This window comes from Periophthalmus magnuspinnatus, chromosome 10, assembly GCF_009829125.3.
Source record: "Periophthalmus magnuspinnatus isolate fPerMag1 chromosome 10, fPerMag1.2.pri, whole genome shotgun sequence".
Classification (NCBI taxonomy): Eukaryota; Metazoa; Chordata; class Actinopteri; order Gobiiformes; family Gobiidae; genus Periophthalmus; species Periophthalmus magnuspinnatus.
Window position 1 is genome coordinate 14,790,140 of NC_047135.1, and position 15,793 is coordinate 14,805,932.

General features: G+C 40.6%; 1 protein-coding gene across 1 annotated transcript in view; it reads left to right on the forward strand.

Moving 5' to 3' along the window:
- The window catches only part of LOC117377282 (mitogen-activated protein kinase kinase kinase kinase 4-like), a 66,394-nt gene that overhangs the window by 14,235 nt on the left and 36,366 nt on the right, over positions 1 to 15,793 (forward strand). The window contains exons 3-10 of the mRNA XM_055224662.1: positions 442 to 498; positions 8,237 to 8,359; positions 8,724 to 8,834; positions 11,078 to 11,168; positions 11,249 to 11,379; positions 13,171 to 13,225; positions 13,841 to 13,919; positions 14,179 to 14,351. Of these exons, the coding sequence (XP_055080637.1) occupies positions 442 to 498; positions 8,237 to 8,359; positions 8,724 to 8,834; positions 11,078 to 11,168; positions 11,249 to 11,379; positions 13,171 to 13,225; positions 13,841 to 13,919; positions 14,179 to 14,351 (820 nt within the window). The remainder of the gene's footprint in view (positions 1 to 441; positions 499 to 8,236; positions 8,360 to 8,723; positions 8,835 to 11,077; positions 11,169 to 11,248; positions 11,380 to 13,170; positions 13,226 to 13,840; positions 13,920 to 14,178; positions 14,352 to 15,793) is intronic.

Genomic DNA, 15,793 nt, shown 5'->3' on the forward strand with positions numbered 1-15,793 from the left:
CATAGATTGATTTCCATAATCAGATCATGTTTAAGTACAACATAAGTACCATCATTTCCTCCACAAACAACTAACTCTCCTGTCATATTCTGCATAAAAACTGCTAACCCTGTTGTTTAGATCTGTACAATCATGTTCTGAAATACAGGGTTAGTTCTGTTAGTCTTTTGAATATTATTTTGTGTTGTAGAAACATCACTTACCTCTAACCTAAATGCACTTAATCCCAGTGTTTTCTCCTGGTCATAAGAAAAAATGAAAATATGCAGACATACGTTAGTATCTTTATAATCCAGGGAGGGTTCCTCACTGGTCTGGTCTCAGTTTAATGGGCTTTGGGTCAGATTGTCATGAATATTAGGCCAAAGTATGACTCATTGTAAATATTGTATAAATTGTCTTAAATACTTTCTTACTTTTTCTTTTTTTTTTTTTTTTTAGGGTCGCCATGTCAAGACAGGTCAGCTGGCAGCGATCAAAGTCATGGAAGTCACAGAGGTACTGCACAAATCACATTAAAAAATCTCTTGAATATTTCATGAAATATTTTACATCCAAATTGAAAACTGACAAATTGGTTTATGCCAAACGTCACCCAAGGCATCTGTTAGAATGCAAACTTTCGGAAAGACTGACAATGCTCCGAAAGCTTAAATCAGCACTATACAAATTTTCTGTTGCAATGCCTGGAATGTTCCACTCATTAAGCCTTCATTTATGTTTCTTCTTTATTTCTATCATTATCTACATTGTAGATTCTCACTGAAGGCATCAAAACTATGAATGACACATGGAACGTGAATCTAAAATTTAAAAAGGTTTTCTAAACGCTGCTTAATTTCATGTATATCTAAAATGTAGAAACTTAAAAACACACACTGAAAAGAAAGTGTCACACCAGAAAAGTCACATAATAAGCCTTTAATTAGTACACAAGAATTACATATATGGAAGGTTTTTCAATAATTAAGGGATTTCATTGTGTTGCATTTCTGTAAATTATTTGAATTACTTTATGACTGGAAATAGCATTGTCAGTTTTACATTTGATTTTGATACTAAGGAATAGATGCAATACTCAACACCGATTTTGATAATAATAAAAAAATAAAAAAAAACCCTTTTCTTTCAACAACAATGTGATTTAAAAAAAAAAATCCTACCAACTATTGTGAGAAGCTTGTGGAAGGATGTCCAAAATGTTTGACACATGTCATACAGTTTAAAGGCAATGGTATCAAATACTCATAAAATGTATGTAAACTTCTGACTTTGAAGAAAATAATGAAAAATTGTCTAACAATATCCTTCTCTCATTATTCTGACATTTAGCAAATAGAAATAATTTTAGTAATCCTAACTGACCTAAACAGGGAAAGTTCAGTCTGACTTCTTGTAAGACAGTGAGAAAAAAAGCACATGTGTCTTTTTATATAGTTTAAGTCAGCTTATGGTTTCAACTGTACATGTTCTGCTACAGCTCAAGATCATTCCAAATTTAATCAGGAGCTGCTCATTTCTGTGCTATGAATGTGACTTTTGTAGTATTGATACCTACTCACATGAGTATCTAGTTTGAATGATAGTTTGAGTATCGATTAGAATACAATTTTTAATACTTTTGACAACCCTAATTGAAAATGGGAGATAAGTTGTTGTTTATGATCATCATTCATAGAGACAGGGAGGAGGAGATGGAGCCGGAAAAAGTATCAGATCAGGGAGGAGACAGATGATTCAGACTCGACATGTGGCTCTCATTAACACAAACTTCCTCCAATATTTCTCTCATCAGCTAATCACAAACAGATCTACATTTTAAAACCAGTAGCCACTCTTAAACTAAATGCTCACTTAAAGGTCCTGTACATGATTTTTCCATCTTTAAAATGTGAAAAACAGAACTAGTACATTTTAAACAGTTTATAGTGGTCCAAAGTTATTCCTCACTTACCTTATTGATTTAACGACTGACAGGGGGACCAAAGAGACGGAACTCAGGGAGCAGTTTAACAATGTTTATTTTACAGTTTTTAAATGTGCAAATGAAGGTAGATCAGATAGTTGAGAGAGGTTGTAGTCCCCTGCCCCGCCTGTGGACATCAATGGGCCGCCGGACCGTGAAAGCCGGGTGACCATCTACAACCTGGGCGGGAGGATGGGGATCGGCCAAAGGGCATAGGTCACTGGACCGAACACGTTTCAGCTGGAAGACATGGAACGTAGGGTGGATGCGAAGAGAAGGAGGGAGTTGGGGGTATGCTTCCGACGGACTGATGACTTTGGTTATTTTGAGGGGCCCTAGGAAGCGAGGAGAGAGTTTCCGAGGATCTGTCTTTAGGGGAATATTTTTTGACGAGAGCCAAACTGACTGACCTCGCTGATATTGAGGAGCGGGAGTACGATGCTTGTCCATGGCTGCCTTCATTCTGGCCCCGGATTGGAGAAGGGCCACTCTAGCACAGCCAGGTCCTTCTCCTTGGCCTGCTCAGTTTGTCCATTGGTCTGGGAGTGTAAGCCAGAGGTCAGCCTCACCGATGCGCCCAAGCCCTCACAAAGGGAATGCCAAACTTGGGCCATAAATTGCATTCTTCGGTCCAACACAATATCTGCCAGGATTCCATGGAGTCGGAACACATGGTTGGTTATGTGGTCAGTGGTTTCCTTGGCGGTCGGGAGGTTCGGTAGGGCAACGAAATGGGCTGCCTTAGAGAACCAGTCAACAATTGGATGATTGTGTTACCTTGAGATGGGGGAAAGCCAGTCACGAAGTCCACTGCCATGTGAGACCAAGGGTGTTTCAGAACTGATAGTGGTTGGAGCAGACCGGAAGGTGGTGAGTGGGAGGCTTTGCCCCTGGCACACACTTGACACGGCAACACATAGGCCCTGTTGTCTCTGTCGATCGTGGGCCACCAGAAGTCAATCTCCCAGCGGACAACTGCGACCATGCAGGTAAAGGGGTATAATGGGCTCCGGAGGGGTGGTAGCGTCCTCCTGGGAGAACTGGTGCGAAAGTGCATCTGGCTTGATGTTGCGGGATCCTGGGAAATACACGTGGACAAAATGGTTGGTACCTGTCGGTTAATGAAAAAAAAAAAAAAAAACCTCACAATGGTCACAGAAATAACTTGAATTGACAAAAGTAATAATAAAAAAAATCTATGAAATTTAACCAATGAAAGTCAGACATTGCTTTTCGACCATGCTTCAACAGAATTATTAAAAAAACAACTTTTGAAACAGGCCTGGACAAAAATGATGGTACCCTTAACTTAATATTTTGTTGCACAACCTTTTGAGGCAATCACTGCAATCAAACAATTCCTGTAACTGTCAATGAGACTTCTGCACCTCTCAGCAGGTATTTTGGCCCACTCCTCAGGAGCAAATTGCTCCAGTTGTCTCAGGTTTGAAGGGTGCCTTTTTTCCAGATGGCATGTTTCAGCTCCTTCCAAAGATGCTCAATAGGATTTAGGTCAGGGCTCATAGAAGGTCACTTTAGAATAGTCCAATGTTTTCCTCTTAGCCATTCTTGGGTGTTTTTAGCTGTGTGTTTTGGGTTATTGTCCTGTTGCAAGACACATGACCTGCGACTGAGACCAAGCTTTCTGACACTGGCCAGAACATTTCTCTCTAGAATCCCTTGATAGTCTTGAGATTTCATTGTACTCTACACAGATGCAAGACACCCTGTGCCAGATGCAGCAAAGCAGCCCCAGAACATAACAGAGCCTCCTCCATGTTTCACAGTAGGGACAGCGTTCTTTCTTGATATGCTTCATTTTTCCGTCTATGAACATAGAGCTGATGTGCTTTGGCAAAAATCCATTTTTGTCTCATCTGTCCATAGGACATTCTCCCAGAAGCTTTGTGGCTTGTCAACATGTAGTTTGGCAACTTCCAATCTGGCTTTTTTATGATTTCTTTTCAACAATTGTGTCCTCCTTGGTCGTCTCCCATTAAGTCCACTTTGGCTCAAACAACGAGGGATGGTGCAATCTGACACTGATGTTCCTTGAGCTTCAAGTTCACCTCTCATCTCTAGAAGTTTTTCTGGGCTCTTTTGTTACCATTCGCATTATCCATCTCTTTGATTTGTTATCAATTTTCCTCCTGCGGACACGTCCAAGGAGGTTGGCTACAGTCCCATGGATCTTACATTTCTGAATAATAGGTGCAACTGTAGTCACAGGAGCATCAAGCTGTGTGGAGATGGTCTTATAGCCTTTACCTTTAACATCCTTGTCTATAATTTTCTTTCTAATCTCCTGAGGCAACTCTTTCCTGTGCTTCCTCTGGTCCATGTTGAATGTGTTACACACCATGTCACCAAACAGCACATTGATGACCTGTAACCCTATATATAGGCCCACTGAGTGATTACAAGATTGTAGACACCTGTGATGCTAATTAGTGGACACACCTTGGATTAACATGTCCCTTTGGTCACATTATTGTCAGTCTTTTCTAGGGATTTCTTGACAGGGATTTAAACAATTAGCTGACTGAATATAAGCTAGGTTCTTGTGATCTGTCCAAACCAGGAATGGATGCTCTGCCCCTTCCAGGGCAAACTTGACCGCCAACAGTTCTCGATCCCCCACATCATAGTTGCTCTCAGCTGGTGACAGGCAACAAGAGAAAAAGGCACAGGGATATAAATGATTATGTGGTCCAACCCTTTGGGAGAGGACTGCCCCGACACCTGTGTCTAAGGCATCCATCTCCACAATTAACTGGCGGGAGGGATCGGGCTGGCATAAGATTGGGGCAGAGGTGAATAGGTCCTTAAGATTCTCAAAGGCAGATTGGGCTTGAGCAGAACAGTCTGGAGGGAGAGGTGAGTTTAGTGAGTGGAGCAACAACACAGCTAAAGTCTCTGATGAAACGTCTGAAAAAGTTAGCGAACCCAATGAATATTTGTACCTGTTTCCTGTTGTTACTCAGTTACTGCTTTGATTTTTTCTGGGTTGGCTTTTGCCTGTCCACATCCCACAATAAAACCCAGAAAACTGTCTGTGTGGAGCTTACACTTCTCTCCCTTCATGAATAATTTGTTCTCCAGGAGCCTCTGGAGGACCAGGCACACATGGTGCTGGTGTTCCTGTGGGGTCTTAGAAAAGATAAGTATGTCATCCAGATATACAAACTGATTGAGGAAATCCCATAGTACATTGTTGATTAATGCCTGGAAGATGGCTGGGGCACTGGTTAATCCAAAGGGCATGACTAAATTTTCGAACTGTCCCAGAGGCGTTTTAAAAGCAGTTTTCCACTCATCCCCTTCCCTTATTCACACCAGGTGATAAGCTTTCCTGAGGTCGAATTTGGTGAAAATGGTGGCCCCGGGGAGTGGCGGAAAGGCGGAATCAATGAGTGGTAATGGATATTTGTTTTTGATGGTGATATTGTTGAGGCCTCTAAAGTCGATGCAGGGCCGCAATGTTTTGTCCTTCTTAGCGACAAGGGGTGACGAGGATGGGCGGATGATACCCGCGGCAGGAGAGTCCTGGATGTACTGTTCCTTCAGGTTTGGAGAGATTATATAGACGACTGAAAGGCAAGGGAGCGCCGGGCAGGAGGTCAATTGTGCAGTCATAAGGTCTGTGTAAAGGAAGAGACAGTGCCGGACTCTTACTGAAAACTTCCTTTTCCACAATACAGGCACTCCCCAGCCTGGCGGCGTCACAGGCACTCCTCTGCAGTCAGGTGCACATGACCCAGCTCCATTGGCTCCTCTGGCAGGGGTGTTGCTGGGGGCAGGTTGATTGACGGCGGCAGGGCGGAACGATTAACAGCCCGGATAGGCGAACGCCGTCTCTCCCTTTGACGACTCTGTAGGCGATTGTCGATACGGTTCGCTAGGGAAATCAAAGATTTTAGGTCAGGTGGGTCATTTCATGAAACCAGTTCATCCTTTAGTTTGTCTCCTAATCCTTTCACAAAGACAGTCCAATCCACCTCCGCCGCCAGTGTTCAAAATTCAATAGTATAATCAGCCACGGACCTGGAACCCTGGACCAGACTTAATAGGCGGAGTGAGGTGTCAGCTTGATAGTGTGAGTGATCAAACAAAAGTCACATGTTCTAACATGGTGTTCGAAAATTTTGCCTCTGCCCACTGGAGTGCTCTCCCCCTCAATACTGCACACATGTACCGTATTTTAGCAGCGTCTGGTGTAAAACAGGCTGTACGTTGTTGAAACATGGAGGAACATTGAAACAGAAAGCCCCGACAGAGGCTGGGCTGACCTGAATATGGGTCCGGATTGGTGCCTCTCGATTCCTGAGAGTGCGGTGCCGCAGGAACTGAAGGCGGGAGAGTAAGCAGAGGCACAAGGCAGACTGGGATTTTGACACTTATGCATTCATAGCATTCTAATTATTCACCATGATGAGTTTATAAGCACATTTCACAACTTTTAGAGAGAGTTTTCACAGCTCTTCTCCTCTCTCTCTCCCTCTCTCCTTTCATCTCTATATCTTCTTGTCTTAATCCATCTCATCCTTTTATTACTCTGGAGATTTAGGGTCCTCTGAATTAGACATAGATCACAACACATTTCCCTCTCTCTACCCTCCCCTTTCTGTTCCCTCTCTCCCCTTCTCTATCATCAGTCTCTGTCACCCTCCCTCTCCTCCCTCTCTACCCCTCCATCTCCATCCTCCGTCCTTGTCCATTCTATAGCTCGTCTCTCTCTCTCTCTCTCCTCTCTCTGTTTCCTTTCTCTACTCTCTCCTCCTCTCTTTCCACTCCTCCCATCCTCTCTTGCTCCTTTCACTCCTCCTGCTTTCCCTCACCTCTCCCCTCCCTCTCTCATTCTGTCACTCCCCCTCTTTTCTCTTTGTCTTTCTCTTTTTCCGTCTATTTCTTTTTTGTCCTTCTTCCTTCTCCCCCTCCTTATTCCTTTCTTCATCTTTGTATTTTTCTCGCCCTCCTCTCACTCTGTCCCTTACCCTCTCTCACTTTCTCTATCTCTTTTTCTCTTCCCTCTTACCATACTGTTTGTCTCTCTCTTTCTTCCCCTCCTCCTCTTACATGCCCTCACTTCTCTGACTATCCTCCCCTCGCTCACCCCTCTGCTCTTTCTCTAGACCTCCTCTTCTCCTCCTGTACCCCCTCCCCCTCTCTCTTTTTACTCTGAACCACCCCCTCTCTCACTCTCATCCCCCTCTTCCTTTTTCTTCTTCTCTGCTTCTATGTTTTTCTGTTTTTCTCCTCCTCTCACCTCTGACTCATCCCTTTTCTCTTCTCTCTCATTCTCCTCCTGCTCTACCCCTCGTCTCCTGCACCCCCACCGCTTCCTCTTTCTTATCTATCGTTCTCCCTCCCTCCTCCTCCTCCTCCTCCTCCTCCTCCTCCTCCTCCTCCTCCTCCTCTCTTTTCCCTCTCTCTCCTCTCAGTCTCTGTCTTCTGTCTCAAAAACACTGCTGTCCCTATTTTCTTCTCCATTCCTGTATTGGGACTGTCAGCATAGGTCAGAGTTCAGGGGTCATCTTGGGGTCACGGGACAGCCTGATTGGACGATGTGTTTTTGTTGAATGAACTCCACAAACTTTAAACTCAGACACAGTTCAGATTCACAGAAAAAAAGCATTTGAGCAGAGGTATAATGAACACTTCCTCTCTGACACATCTCCATTTTGAAATATGATGAATGACAAAGGAAGTTTAATCTAATAAAATGTGGCCTGTGTAAGAGACATGCATTTTTATTTTTGTCTGGTTGGGTTCAGATTGTTCACCTGCTCAAAAACTGTAACGTCTGTGGGTGTGGATAAAAATGCATTAGATTGAATTAAAAACCAATATATTTGATGCTGTTGTAATTCCTCCTCTAGACAAAAAGCAAACCCACTCGCACTAATTTCCAGCTACAGCTGCCCTGCTGGGGCAGACTCCCTCTAACCTCCACCAACACTTTCATACTGGGCAATGTGGGTGTCTTGCCTAAGGACACAGCTACACTGCTGCCCCAGTGTGGCACCTGGTATTCCCAGCAGCCTCCCATCCAAGTACTAACCAGGCTCAGCCCTGCTTAGCTTCAGAGATATGACAAAGTCAGGCTTTGACAACAAGGTTTGCTCACTATTGTCTGGTCACCTTATAAAACATCTTAATATTTGAGACAGGCAAAGCTGATATTCTAAGTTGCATTAGTTTAACAGTTTCAAAGTTCTAGACAAACTACATTTATAAAGCAGCTGATTTTATATATTGTTGTGTGTCCAGGAGGAAGAGGAGGAGATCAAATTGGAGATCAACATGTTAAAGAGTTACTCACATCACAGAAACATTGCCACATACTATGGAGCCTTCATCAAGAAGAACCCAGGAACTGACCACCAGCTCTGGGTAAGAACCAGGACTAAACCAGGACAGAACTAGGACTAAACCATGACAGGACCACAACTAAACCATTACAGAACCAGGACTAAACCAGGACAAAAACAGGATTAAACCAGGACTAAAACAGGACTACGGAGACTTCATTAAGTAGAAACCAGGAACTGACCACCAGCTCTGGGTAAGAACCAGGACTAAACCAGGACAGAACTAGGACTAAACCATGACAGGACCAAAACTAAACTAGGACAGAACCAGGACAGAACTAGGACTAAACCAGAACTAAATCAGGACTAAACCAGGACTAAACCTGAACTAAACCAGGACAGAGCCTTCATTTTGACATGTTAAATCTTATTCTGTATGTCATTAGCTTGTGATGGAGTACTGTGGCGCTGGCTCAGTCACAGATTTGGTGAAGAAAACCAAAGGCAACTGTCTGAAGGAGGACTGGATCTCCTACATCTGCAGAGAGGTGCTACGGGTATGTGCATGCTTTACAGTTCCTTGCTGGTAACATGCAGTTTCTATCATATGAACCTCCTTCGGCTGTTAAATGTCTCTTCCGGCTCCACCAGCTGATTGAAAACAATGAACATGTTTACTATTTCCTCTTTTTTTGGTGACAGCACATCCCACATTAAAAAGAGTTTGCAGTTGTTTAAAGCTAACAAGGCTATAAGCATGAATTTATGGTTATAACTGTGACAAAAAGTGTATGAGGGAGGTGTATGTTTCTGGTTGGACCCGGAATTTACAGCCTCACTTAACAATTCTATAGAAACCTTCAGCAGACACACATCCACCCACTCCATGAGTTTCTAAATGCCGTAGCGATTAACAATTTACAAGTAAATATTCCATAAATTGTTCAGCCTCTGTCATGCTCTTTGTGAGTGACAGGTGGATTTAACCAATCACAGTGAAGTGTGGAATTTCAGAAGAAGAACACAGTTTTAGTTATCTCATAAAGACAATAAATCTAGTAAGTGTACAAAATTCTGATTCTGAAATTGTGGCTTGGAGGAAGTTTATGGTAAAATAGTGAATGGGTGTGTTATAAAGTACTTAGTAAAACATAAGTCTATATTTAGTGGTACAATTTTTCCGCACTGTCAGTATTTTGTCTTCTTTGTGTTGCTTTAAAAATGCACATTAACATTCACATGCACACTCACATGCATGCTCACATGCATGCTCACATGCACACTCACACACGCACACATGTACAGGGACAGAGGAGGAGGTGAGGTCATCGTCTGAAAATGGCGGCACTTCCTGTGTTTGTTTAAACCTTTTGAAGAGGGTCCAAAACAAAACAAAGAATCTGGGTCAGTGTGTCTCTGCAGGACTCACTCAGGGAGAGCTACGGGTTTAGTTTTCTATTTAAACACAATTAAAAGTGTGTCCGTATTTGTGGTGAGTTTTATATTGTCTATGACATAACATCAGAAGTGTTGTTTTGAAGATCTTAAACGGGCTGTACCCATTAGGTTGCATTCACGTGACATCAGGACACTTTGATACTTTAAACTGAGCTGGAGTACAAATCAGAATTCTGTGGTGGAATTTGCTGTTGAAACATTTGTTGACCTGGTTTATGGTATCTGTAATCTGTAATTACTGGGCCTATCTACATGAAACCAAAACTGACACAAAGTTCAACGTCTTCTTTGCCTGTATAAAAGTGTTATGATTATTTTCACAATAGCTTCAGAAAATGGTGCCATTATTCAACTCCAAAGGCGTGATTGTTGTCAGATGAAAGTACTTTAGGCCGTAAGATTAATATTGTAACATTCTGGTGTAAGAAAACCAAATTTCTTCTGGTTGTTTATTTTCTGAACACAATGGCTACTGCAGACTGTAACCCATGTCAAAACAAGAGCAAAACAACAGCAGTTTCAACTCACTAGAGCCAGTCTCCAACAGACCAGTCACTCACAAACAGAACCTTCACATCAACTTGTTGGCATAGCAACCAAGTGCCACATACAAAAGCAGTTACATTAGCAACAACACATAACTAAAATACAAAGCTAAATACAAAACTGAACTAAATACAAAATATCAGATCTATACAATATGACAAGTTTGTGGAGTCAACAGTTGTAGATTTCTGTTTGTATATTTCTTTCAAAACCTGCAAATCTCCCAGAGTTATATAGGCCCCTGCCCTCCATCTTAAATTATGACAAAATATACAACATGGACACAAACATATTTTGATCCATGAGTAAAGAAAGAGCATGTTTTTGTTTTTTTTTTTCAATTAACTGTTACCCCTATCCACGTGTTGTCTGATCAGTCAAGAATACACACTTCTCCAATACTTTACACACACTTGTAGTTTTAACACCAGTCCCAAGCTCAGATAAAAATTATTGACAGGTGGATTAATGGTTTGTCTGAATCAAAACTCAAGATCCCAGAAAAGTCCACTTAGTCCTGCTTAGAAAATGTATTTGTGGTACTGTGAAATATAGATATATTTTTATCAATATATAAGATCAATACAATATATGAAAAAAATAAAAATAATGATAATACTGATGACAATATTCGCTCTGACATATTGCCCAACCCTTGTATCTTGTGTCTTTCACATATGTGCTGTGTGTCACTGGGTTTCGCAACATCTGTTTTGCAATATAACTAAGCATTTTCTTTAAACTATATATCTTTACATTATATATTTTTATCATGTCACCTTTCCATTGTGCGCAGGGGCTGTCCCATCTCCACTCTCACCACGTGATCCACAGAGACATTAAGGGTCAAAACGTTCTGCTGACGGAGAACGCAGAGGTCAAACTTGGTACTGCACCTTGCTGTTCATTATTCCAGTTATTTTGTTTGTTTCAGTTTAACATGAAGTCCTCATGTTGTTATTCCTAGTGGACTTTGGTGTGTCGGCTCAGCTGGACAGAACTGTAGGCAGGAGGAACACGTTCATTGGGACACCATATTGGATGGCGCCTGAAGTCATTGCGTGTGACGAGAACCCAGAGGCCACGTATGACTATAGGGTAAAACTACATACAAATACACTGTGGGTTTCATGCAACACGCTAAACAAACAGCGCTAACAGACTGTGGATTTATGACTACATGTTAAAGGAACATACTAACACACTGCAGTATTTCCATTAATAGAAGAGACTATGATGGCCCCTCATAGTCTAAAAACAATTGGGCTTGTCATCACATATTGCTGGGTTTCAGATGACATTACAACATCCTATGTGGATGTGAAAGAAGACCTATTGTGCTGGTGTCTGCTATATAGTTATGATCTATAACAGCGGTGGATCATTATGTTTTAATTTGCACATTTTAAATCCCAATATTTATAAAACGACCGCTGACCTCCACATTAGAAGTCTGTGGTGCCCAGTAGAAGCTGATGTCGCCGTAAACATCATCACAAAAAAGACCCGTCGGCCCCTCCTATGGGTAGCTGCACATCACAGTAGCGAGTAGCAGATTTTTTTGTCATTTGTACCAAAATGCTAAAATGACTAAACAATGCAAGTGAATTTCATGTGTATCATTGAGTACAGAGCAGTGGGCATATGCCGGCGGTGGTGAAAATGGGGATTGATCAGCGTCTTGAAAATAAGCGATGAACATTGCTCAGACATGTACAAATCACTCCAGCAACAACTTCTGTTGTAATAAAGGGAGTTTTGGGGTCTAGTGACTAGTAGAAATGATCAATTTCAACATTTGTGAATGTACCTTTTGAATATTTCTTGGCAAAGTACAGCATAATCATAAGGGAAAGCTGTCTCTTTTCCCCATCTGGGAGTATGACATCATAACATTCTTGAATCTGAAAAAAACAGCAATAACACTGATACCTATTGTTATACCATAAACATAGTTACACAAGTAACTGAACAGGTTGAAAGAACTCCTTAAAATTAAATATAGACAATAAGTGACAGTTATACTCCAAAAATCATGTGAATAAATTATTGAATTATTTATGCTACCACAGTCTTCTTGGGAATCTATGGGAAATACTGCACTGCATTTAGAGGAGGTTATGACAACAGGGAAAAACTACATACAAACAGATGTGCAATACTCTGGGTTTATAGTGGAACACAATGGAGCTAGTGTGTGTCTCTTCTGGGTCTAAATGGGGTTTAATGCCTCATCAGGGATGGGAATTCAGATTATGGCCTTGTCAGTTGTCCGGTTCCTTATCAATTCTTTCACAAATAGTGTTGTAGTTTAAAGTGCATATGACAGGTTAGAGTCGTTACTAAACTAAAACATAACTAACATCATTATGTTCAAGATGTTACTAAGAATGTGGCCTAGTTTTGTATTATTATTATTATTATTATTATTATTATTATTATTATTATTATTTATTTATTTATTTTTTCTTGGTGAAATTTATAATTTTGCTTTCTGGTTAGACACAGGCAGCAGATATAAGAGGCAGTTCCAGTTCTGTTACCTAGTAATCATTATGTACACAAGGGCCAAAACACTTCTAAATTACCTAAATAGTTATGATTAAATAAATACATATAGGTGACAACACCTTTATGTTTTCAAATTAATTTAAACTCAGAGAAATGCCTTCCTCATGCGTAAATTGTCTCTGCCACCTAATGCATGTAAAACTATGATAAATATTTAACACAGGTACTATCTCACCACACCAAGTCAGAATTAGAAAAACATGAAAACCTGTATATGCACATCACATGTGCTTGGATAACTACTTCAAATGTGTTTTGTGTTCTGAAAATGAAAGATAGCTTTAAATCTAATAATTTGTCTCGTCTTCTTTCTGTCAGAGTGACCTGTGGTCTTTGGGCATCACTGCTTTGGAGATGGCAGAAGGAGCTCCTCGTGAGTTTAACGTTTCACAGTTTATGTGGTTTATTCTGCCACTGTTCAGTCTCTTCTACAGAGGTGCTAGGATGGCTATATATATATCAATAATACTACTCAAATATAGGTACAAGGTCATGGTCTTAAACATGACTAAGAATGAAAACATACTTTGACACACTATTACTCAACTGTCTGGACGTAACATTTATATTTTTAAGTGAATGGATTGGAAGGACAAAACATTAAATACAGTAATGCACAAAATCTAGTCTAGACACAAAACTCATATTTAAAGAGTGGTGCAAGAAACATACACGCACAAATCATTTCAGATTGTCAACATAAAGCTTGTAAACTTACTCACAGTGGAAAGAGTAAACAACTTTTACCCAAGTAATAATACTCTTACACTGTACAATATATTACTCAAGTAGGCATAACAGTATGAGGTCTGGAATCTACTCTGAGAAGTACAATTTTATTAAGTTACTCTAAATGTGAGTAAATGTAATGTAAACCACCTCTGCTTCTCCATTTTGTTTTTTTGTTTGTTTTTTTTCCCTCATCTTTTGTGTTCAGTTACTTTTCCTTATTTGTCCGTGCCTCATAAATCTGTCTTTGTTTCCTCAGCCCTGTGTGACATGCATCCAATGAGAGCGCTATTCCTCATCCCCCGAAACCCCCCTCCCAAACTCAAGTCCAAGAAATGGTCAGTTCTGCACATGATCAGAAAGAAACAGCAAGAACTGTCATGGCCACCATCAATTAAAACCGTTCTGGTCTTTGGATGCATTCATGTTCTAAACTTAATTAGATAATTTGCCATAACTCTATGGGAGATTCACTGTCATAAACCAGGTCAACAAACAGTCTTGTATATATAATTCTAATACCCATGGATATAGAGCCTACAAATTGTTGTACCAAGTGTTTGCAGTTATTGTATTTATGAATTTATTTATTTTCAGGTCCAAGCGGTTTCTTTCATTTGTGGACAGTTGTTTAGTTAAAAACCACCTGCACCGCCCCACGACTGAGGCCCTGCTAAGACACGCCTTCATCCGAGATCTGACTAATGAGAGACAAGTACGCATCATGCTCAAAGACCATCTGGACCGCACACGCAAGAAGAAGGAGAAAGGTAAGATGTGCGCAAACTAGGAATGTGTCATACCGACTGACAGGGGACCAAAGAGACCGAACTTGGGGAAAGGTTTAACAATGTTTATTGACAGTTTTAAATGTGCAAATGAAGGTAGATCGATCAGGGAGTTGAGAGTGGGGTGTTTGCCGTGGTCCAGGAGTAGAGCATGAACAGCGGGGTTTGAAACGAGGTGAGTAGTACCGGTAGAGGTGAGCTGGGTCAGAAGAGGTGAGATTCGTACCGGTAGTGGAGAGCAGGGTCAGAGACAGAGGAGCTGAGCGGGTCCAGGGAGCAGGATCTGACGAGGAGCAAAAATATCCAACTTAGAATAAGTCACAAAGAGCAAAAACACGAAACTGAGCCAAGCAGAGTTGTGCCACAAAGGATACGCGGACAATCTGGTGTTTAGTGTCAGGTCCTGGCTCCCTTTGTGCTCCCCAAGTGCAGCTTAATTGCTGATTACTTGCCGATACTATACATACCTTGATATATAGGCCACGATACGTATGTCGATACAGTGCACAGTACAGTCAATTCCATACAAACGATTCAGTTAAAAAGGCTTTCGGGACACTTAATGATCAACCCCATTTTCACAAAAAATAAATAGTAACTTTTTTTTATTTATTTATTTTTTTTATTTAGCTTCCATTTATTGAAGATGAATGAACATAACAGTGCATTTTGTTTTGTACATTTTTCCAACTAGAAAAACACATCAGACTGTTACATTGAGCTCCACATTTACATGTACACTGTGACATGTGCAGTTTAATGGCTCTGAAGGATCACAACATATTTACTAAATCACAACTAAGATACTAAAAGTCTTTGTTAAACCAAAGTTAATATGAAATAAGCCTATTTTAATAATCAAAACAGTGAATCAAATGTTAAATGTTCTGCATAAACAAGTTTCTTTCCTCTAAATAAGCCACACAAATGTAGTGCTGTGACAGAATAATTTGGTAAAATGTACTCTTGGCTATATATATCGATACAGTAGCCCACAACATCGATATTGTATCATTAAATGAAATGATACGATATATTGATATTTCGTTATTTTTGCACACCCCTAAAGATCTCATGCTAAAAGATTAAGAAATACTATTATTTTGTTAATAAAAATTACTTTCTAATCCCAACAAAGGAGTATTTTTTTTAAATCTTCATCGAGTGCAGAGTGTCTGTCCCAGGGCAGCTGTGGCTACAATAGTAACTTACCACCAAGTGTGGAGTGATTGAATACATTTTCCCTTCCACTAAAACATGTACAGTAGCAGTATTTCTCAAAGTGCAGTTCAGATATTTGATGACTTTAGAGTTAATTTAATGCACAATGTTGTCCTCTATGGGGCTAGTCCAGATTTGGAATTGTGCAGTTGTGTAGTATTATAGATCTGTTTTAGCCCTAGTTTAGACCTGGAATTGTCTGT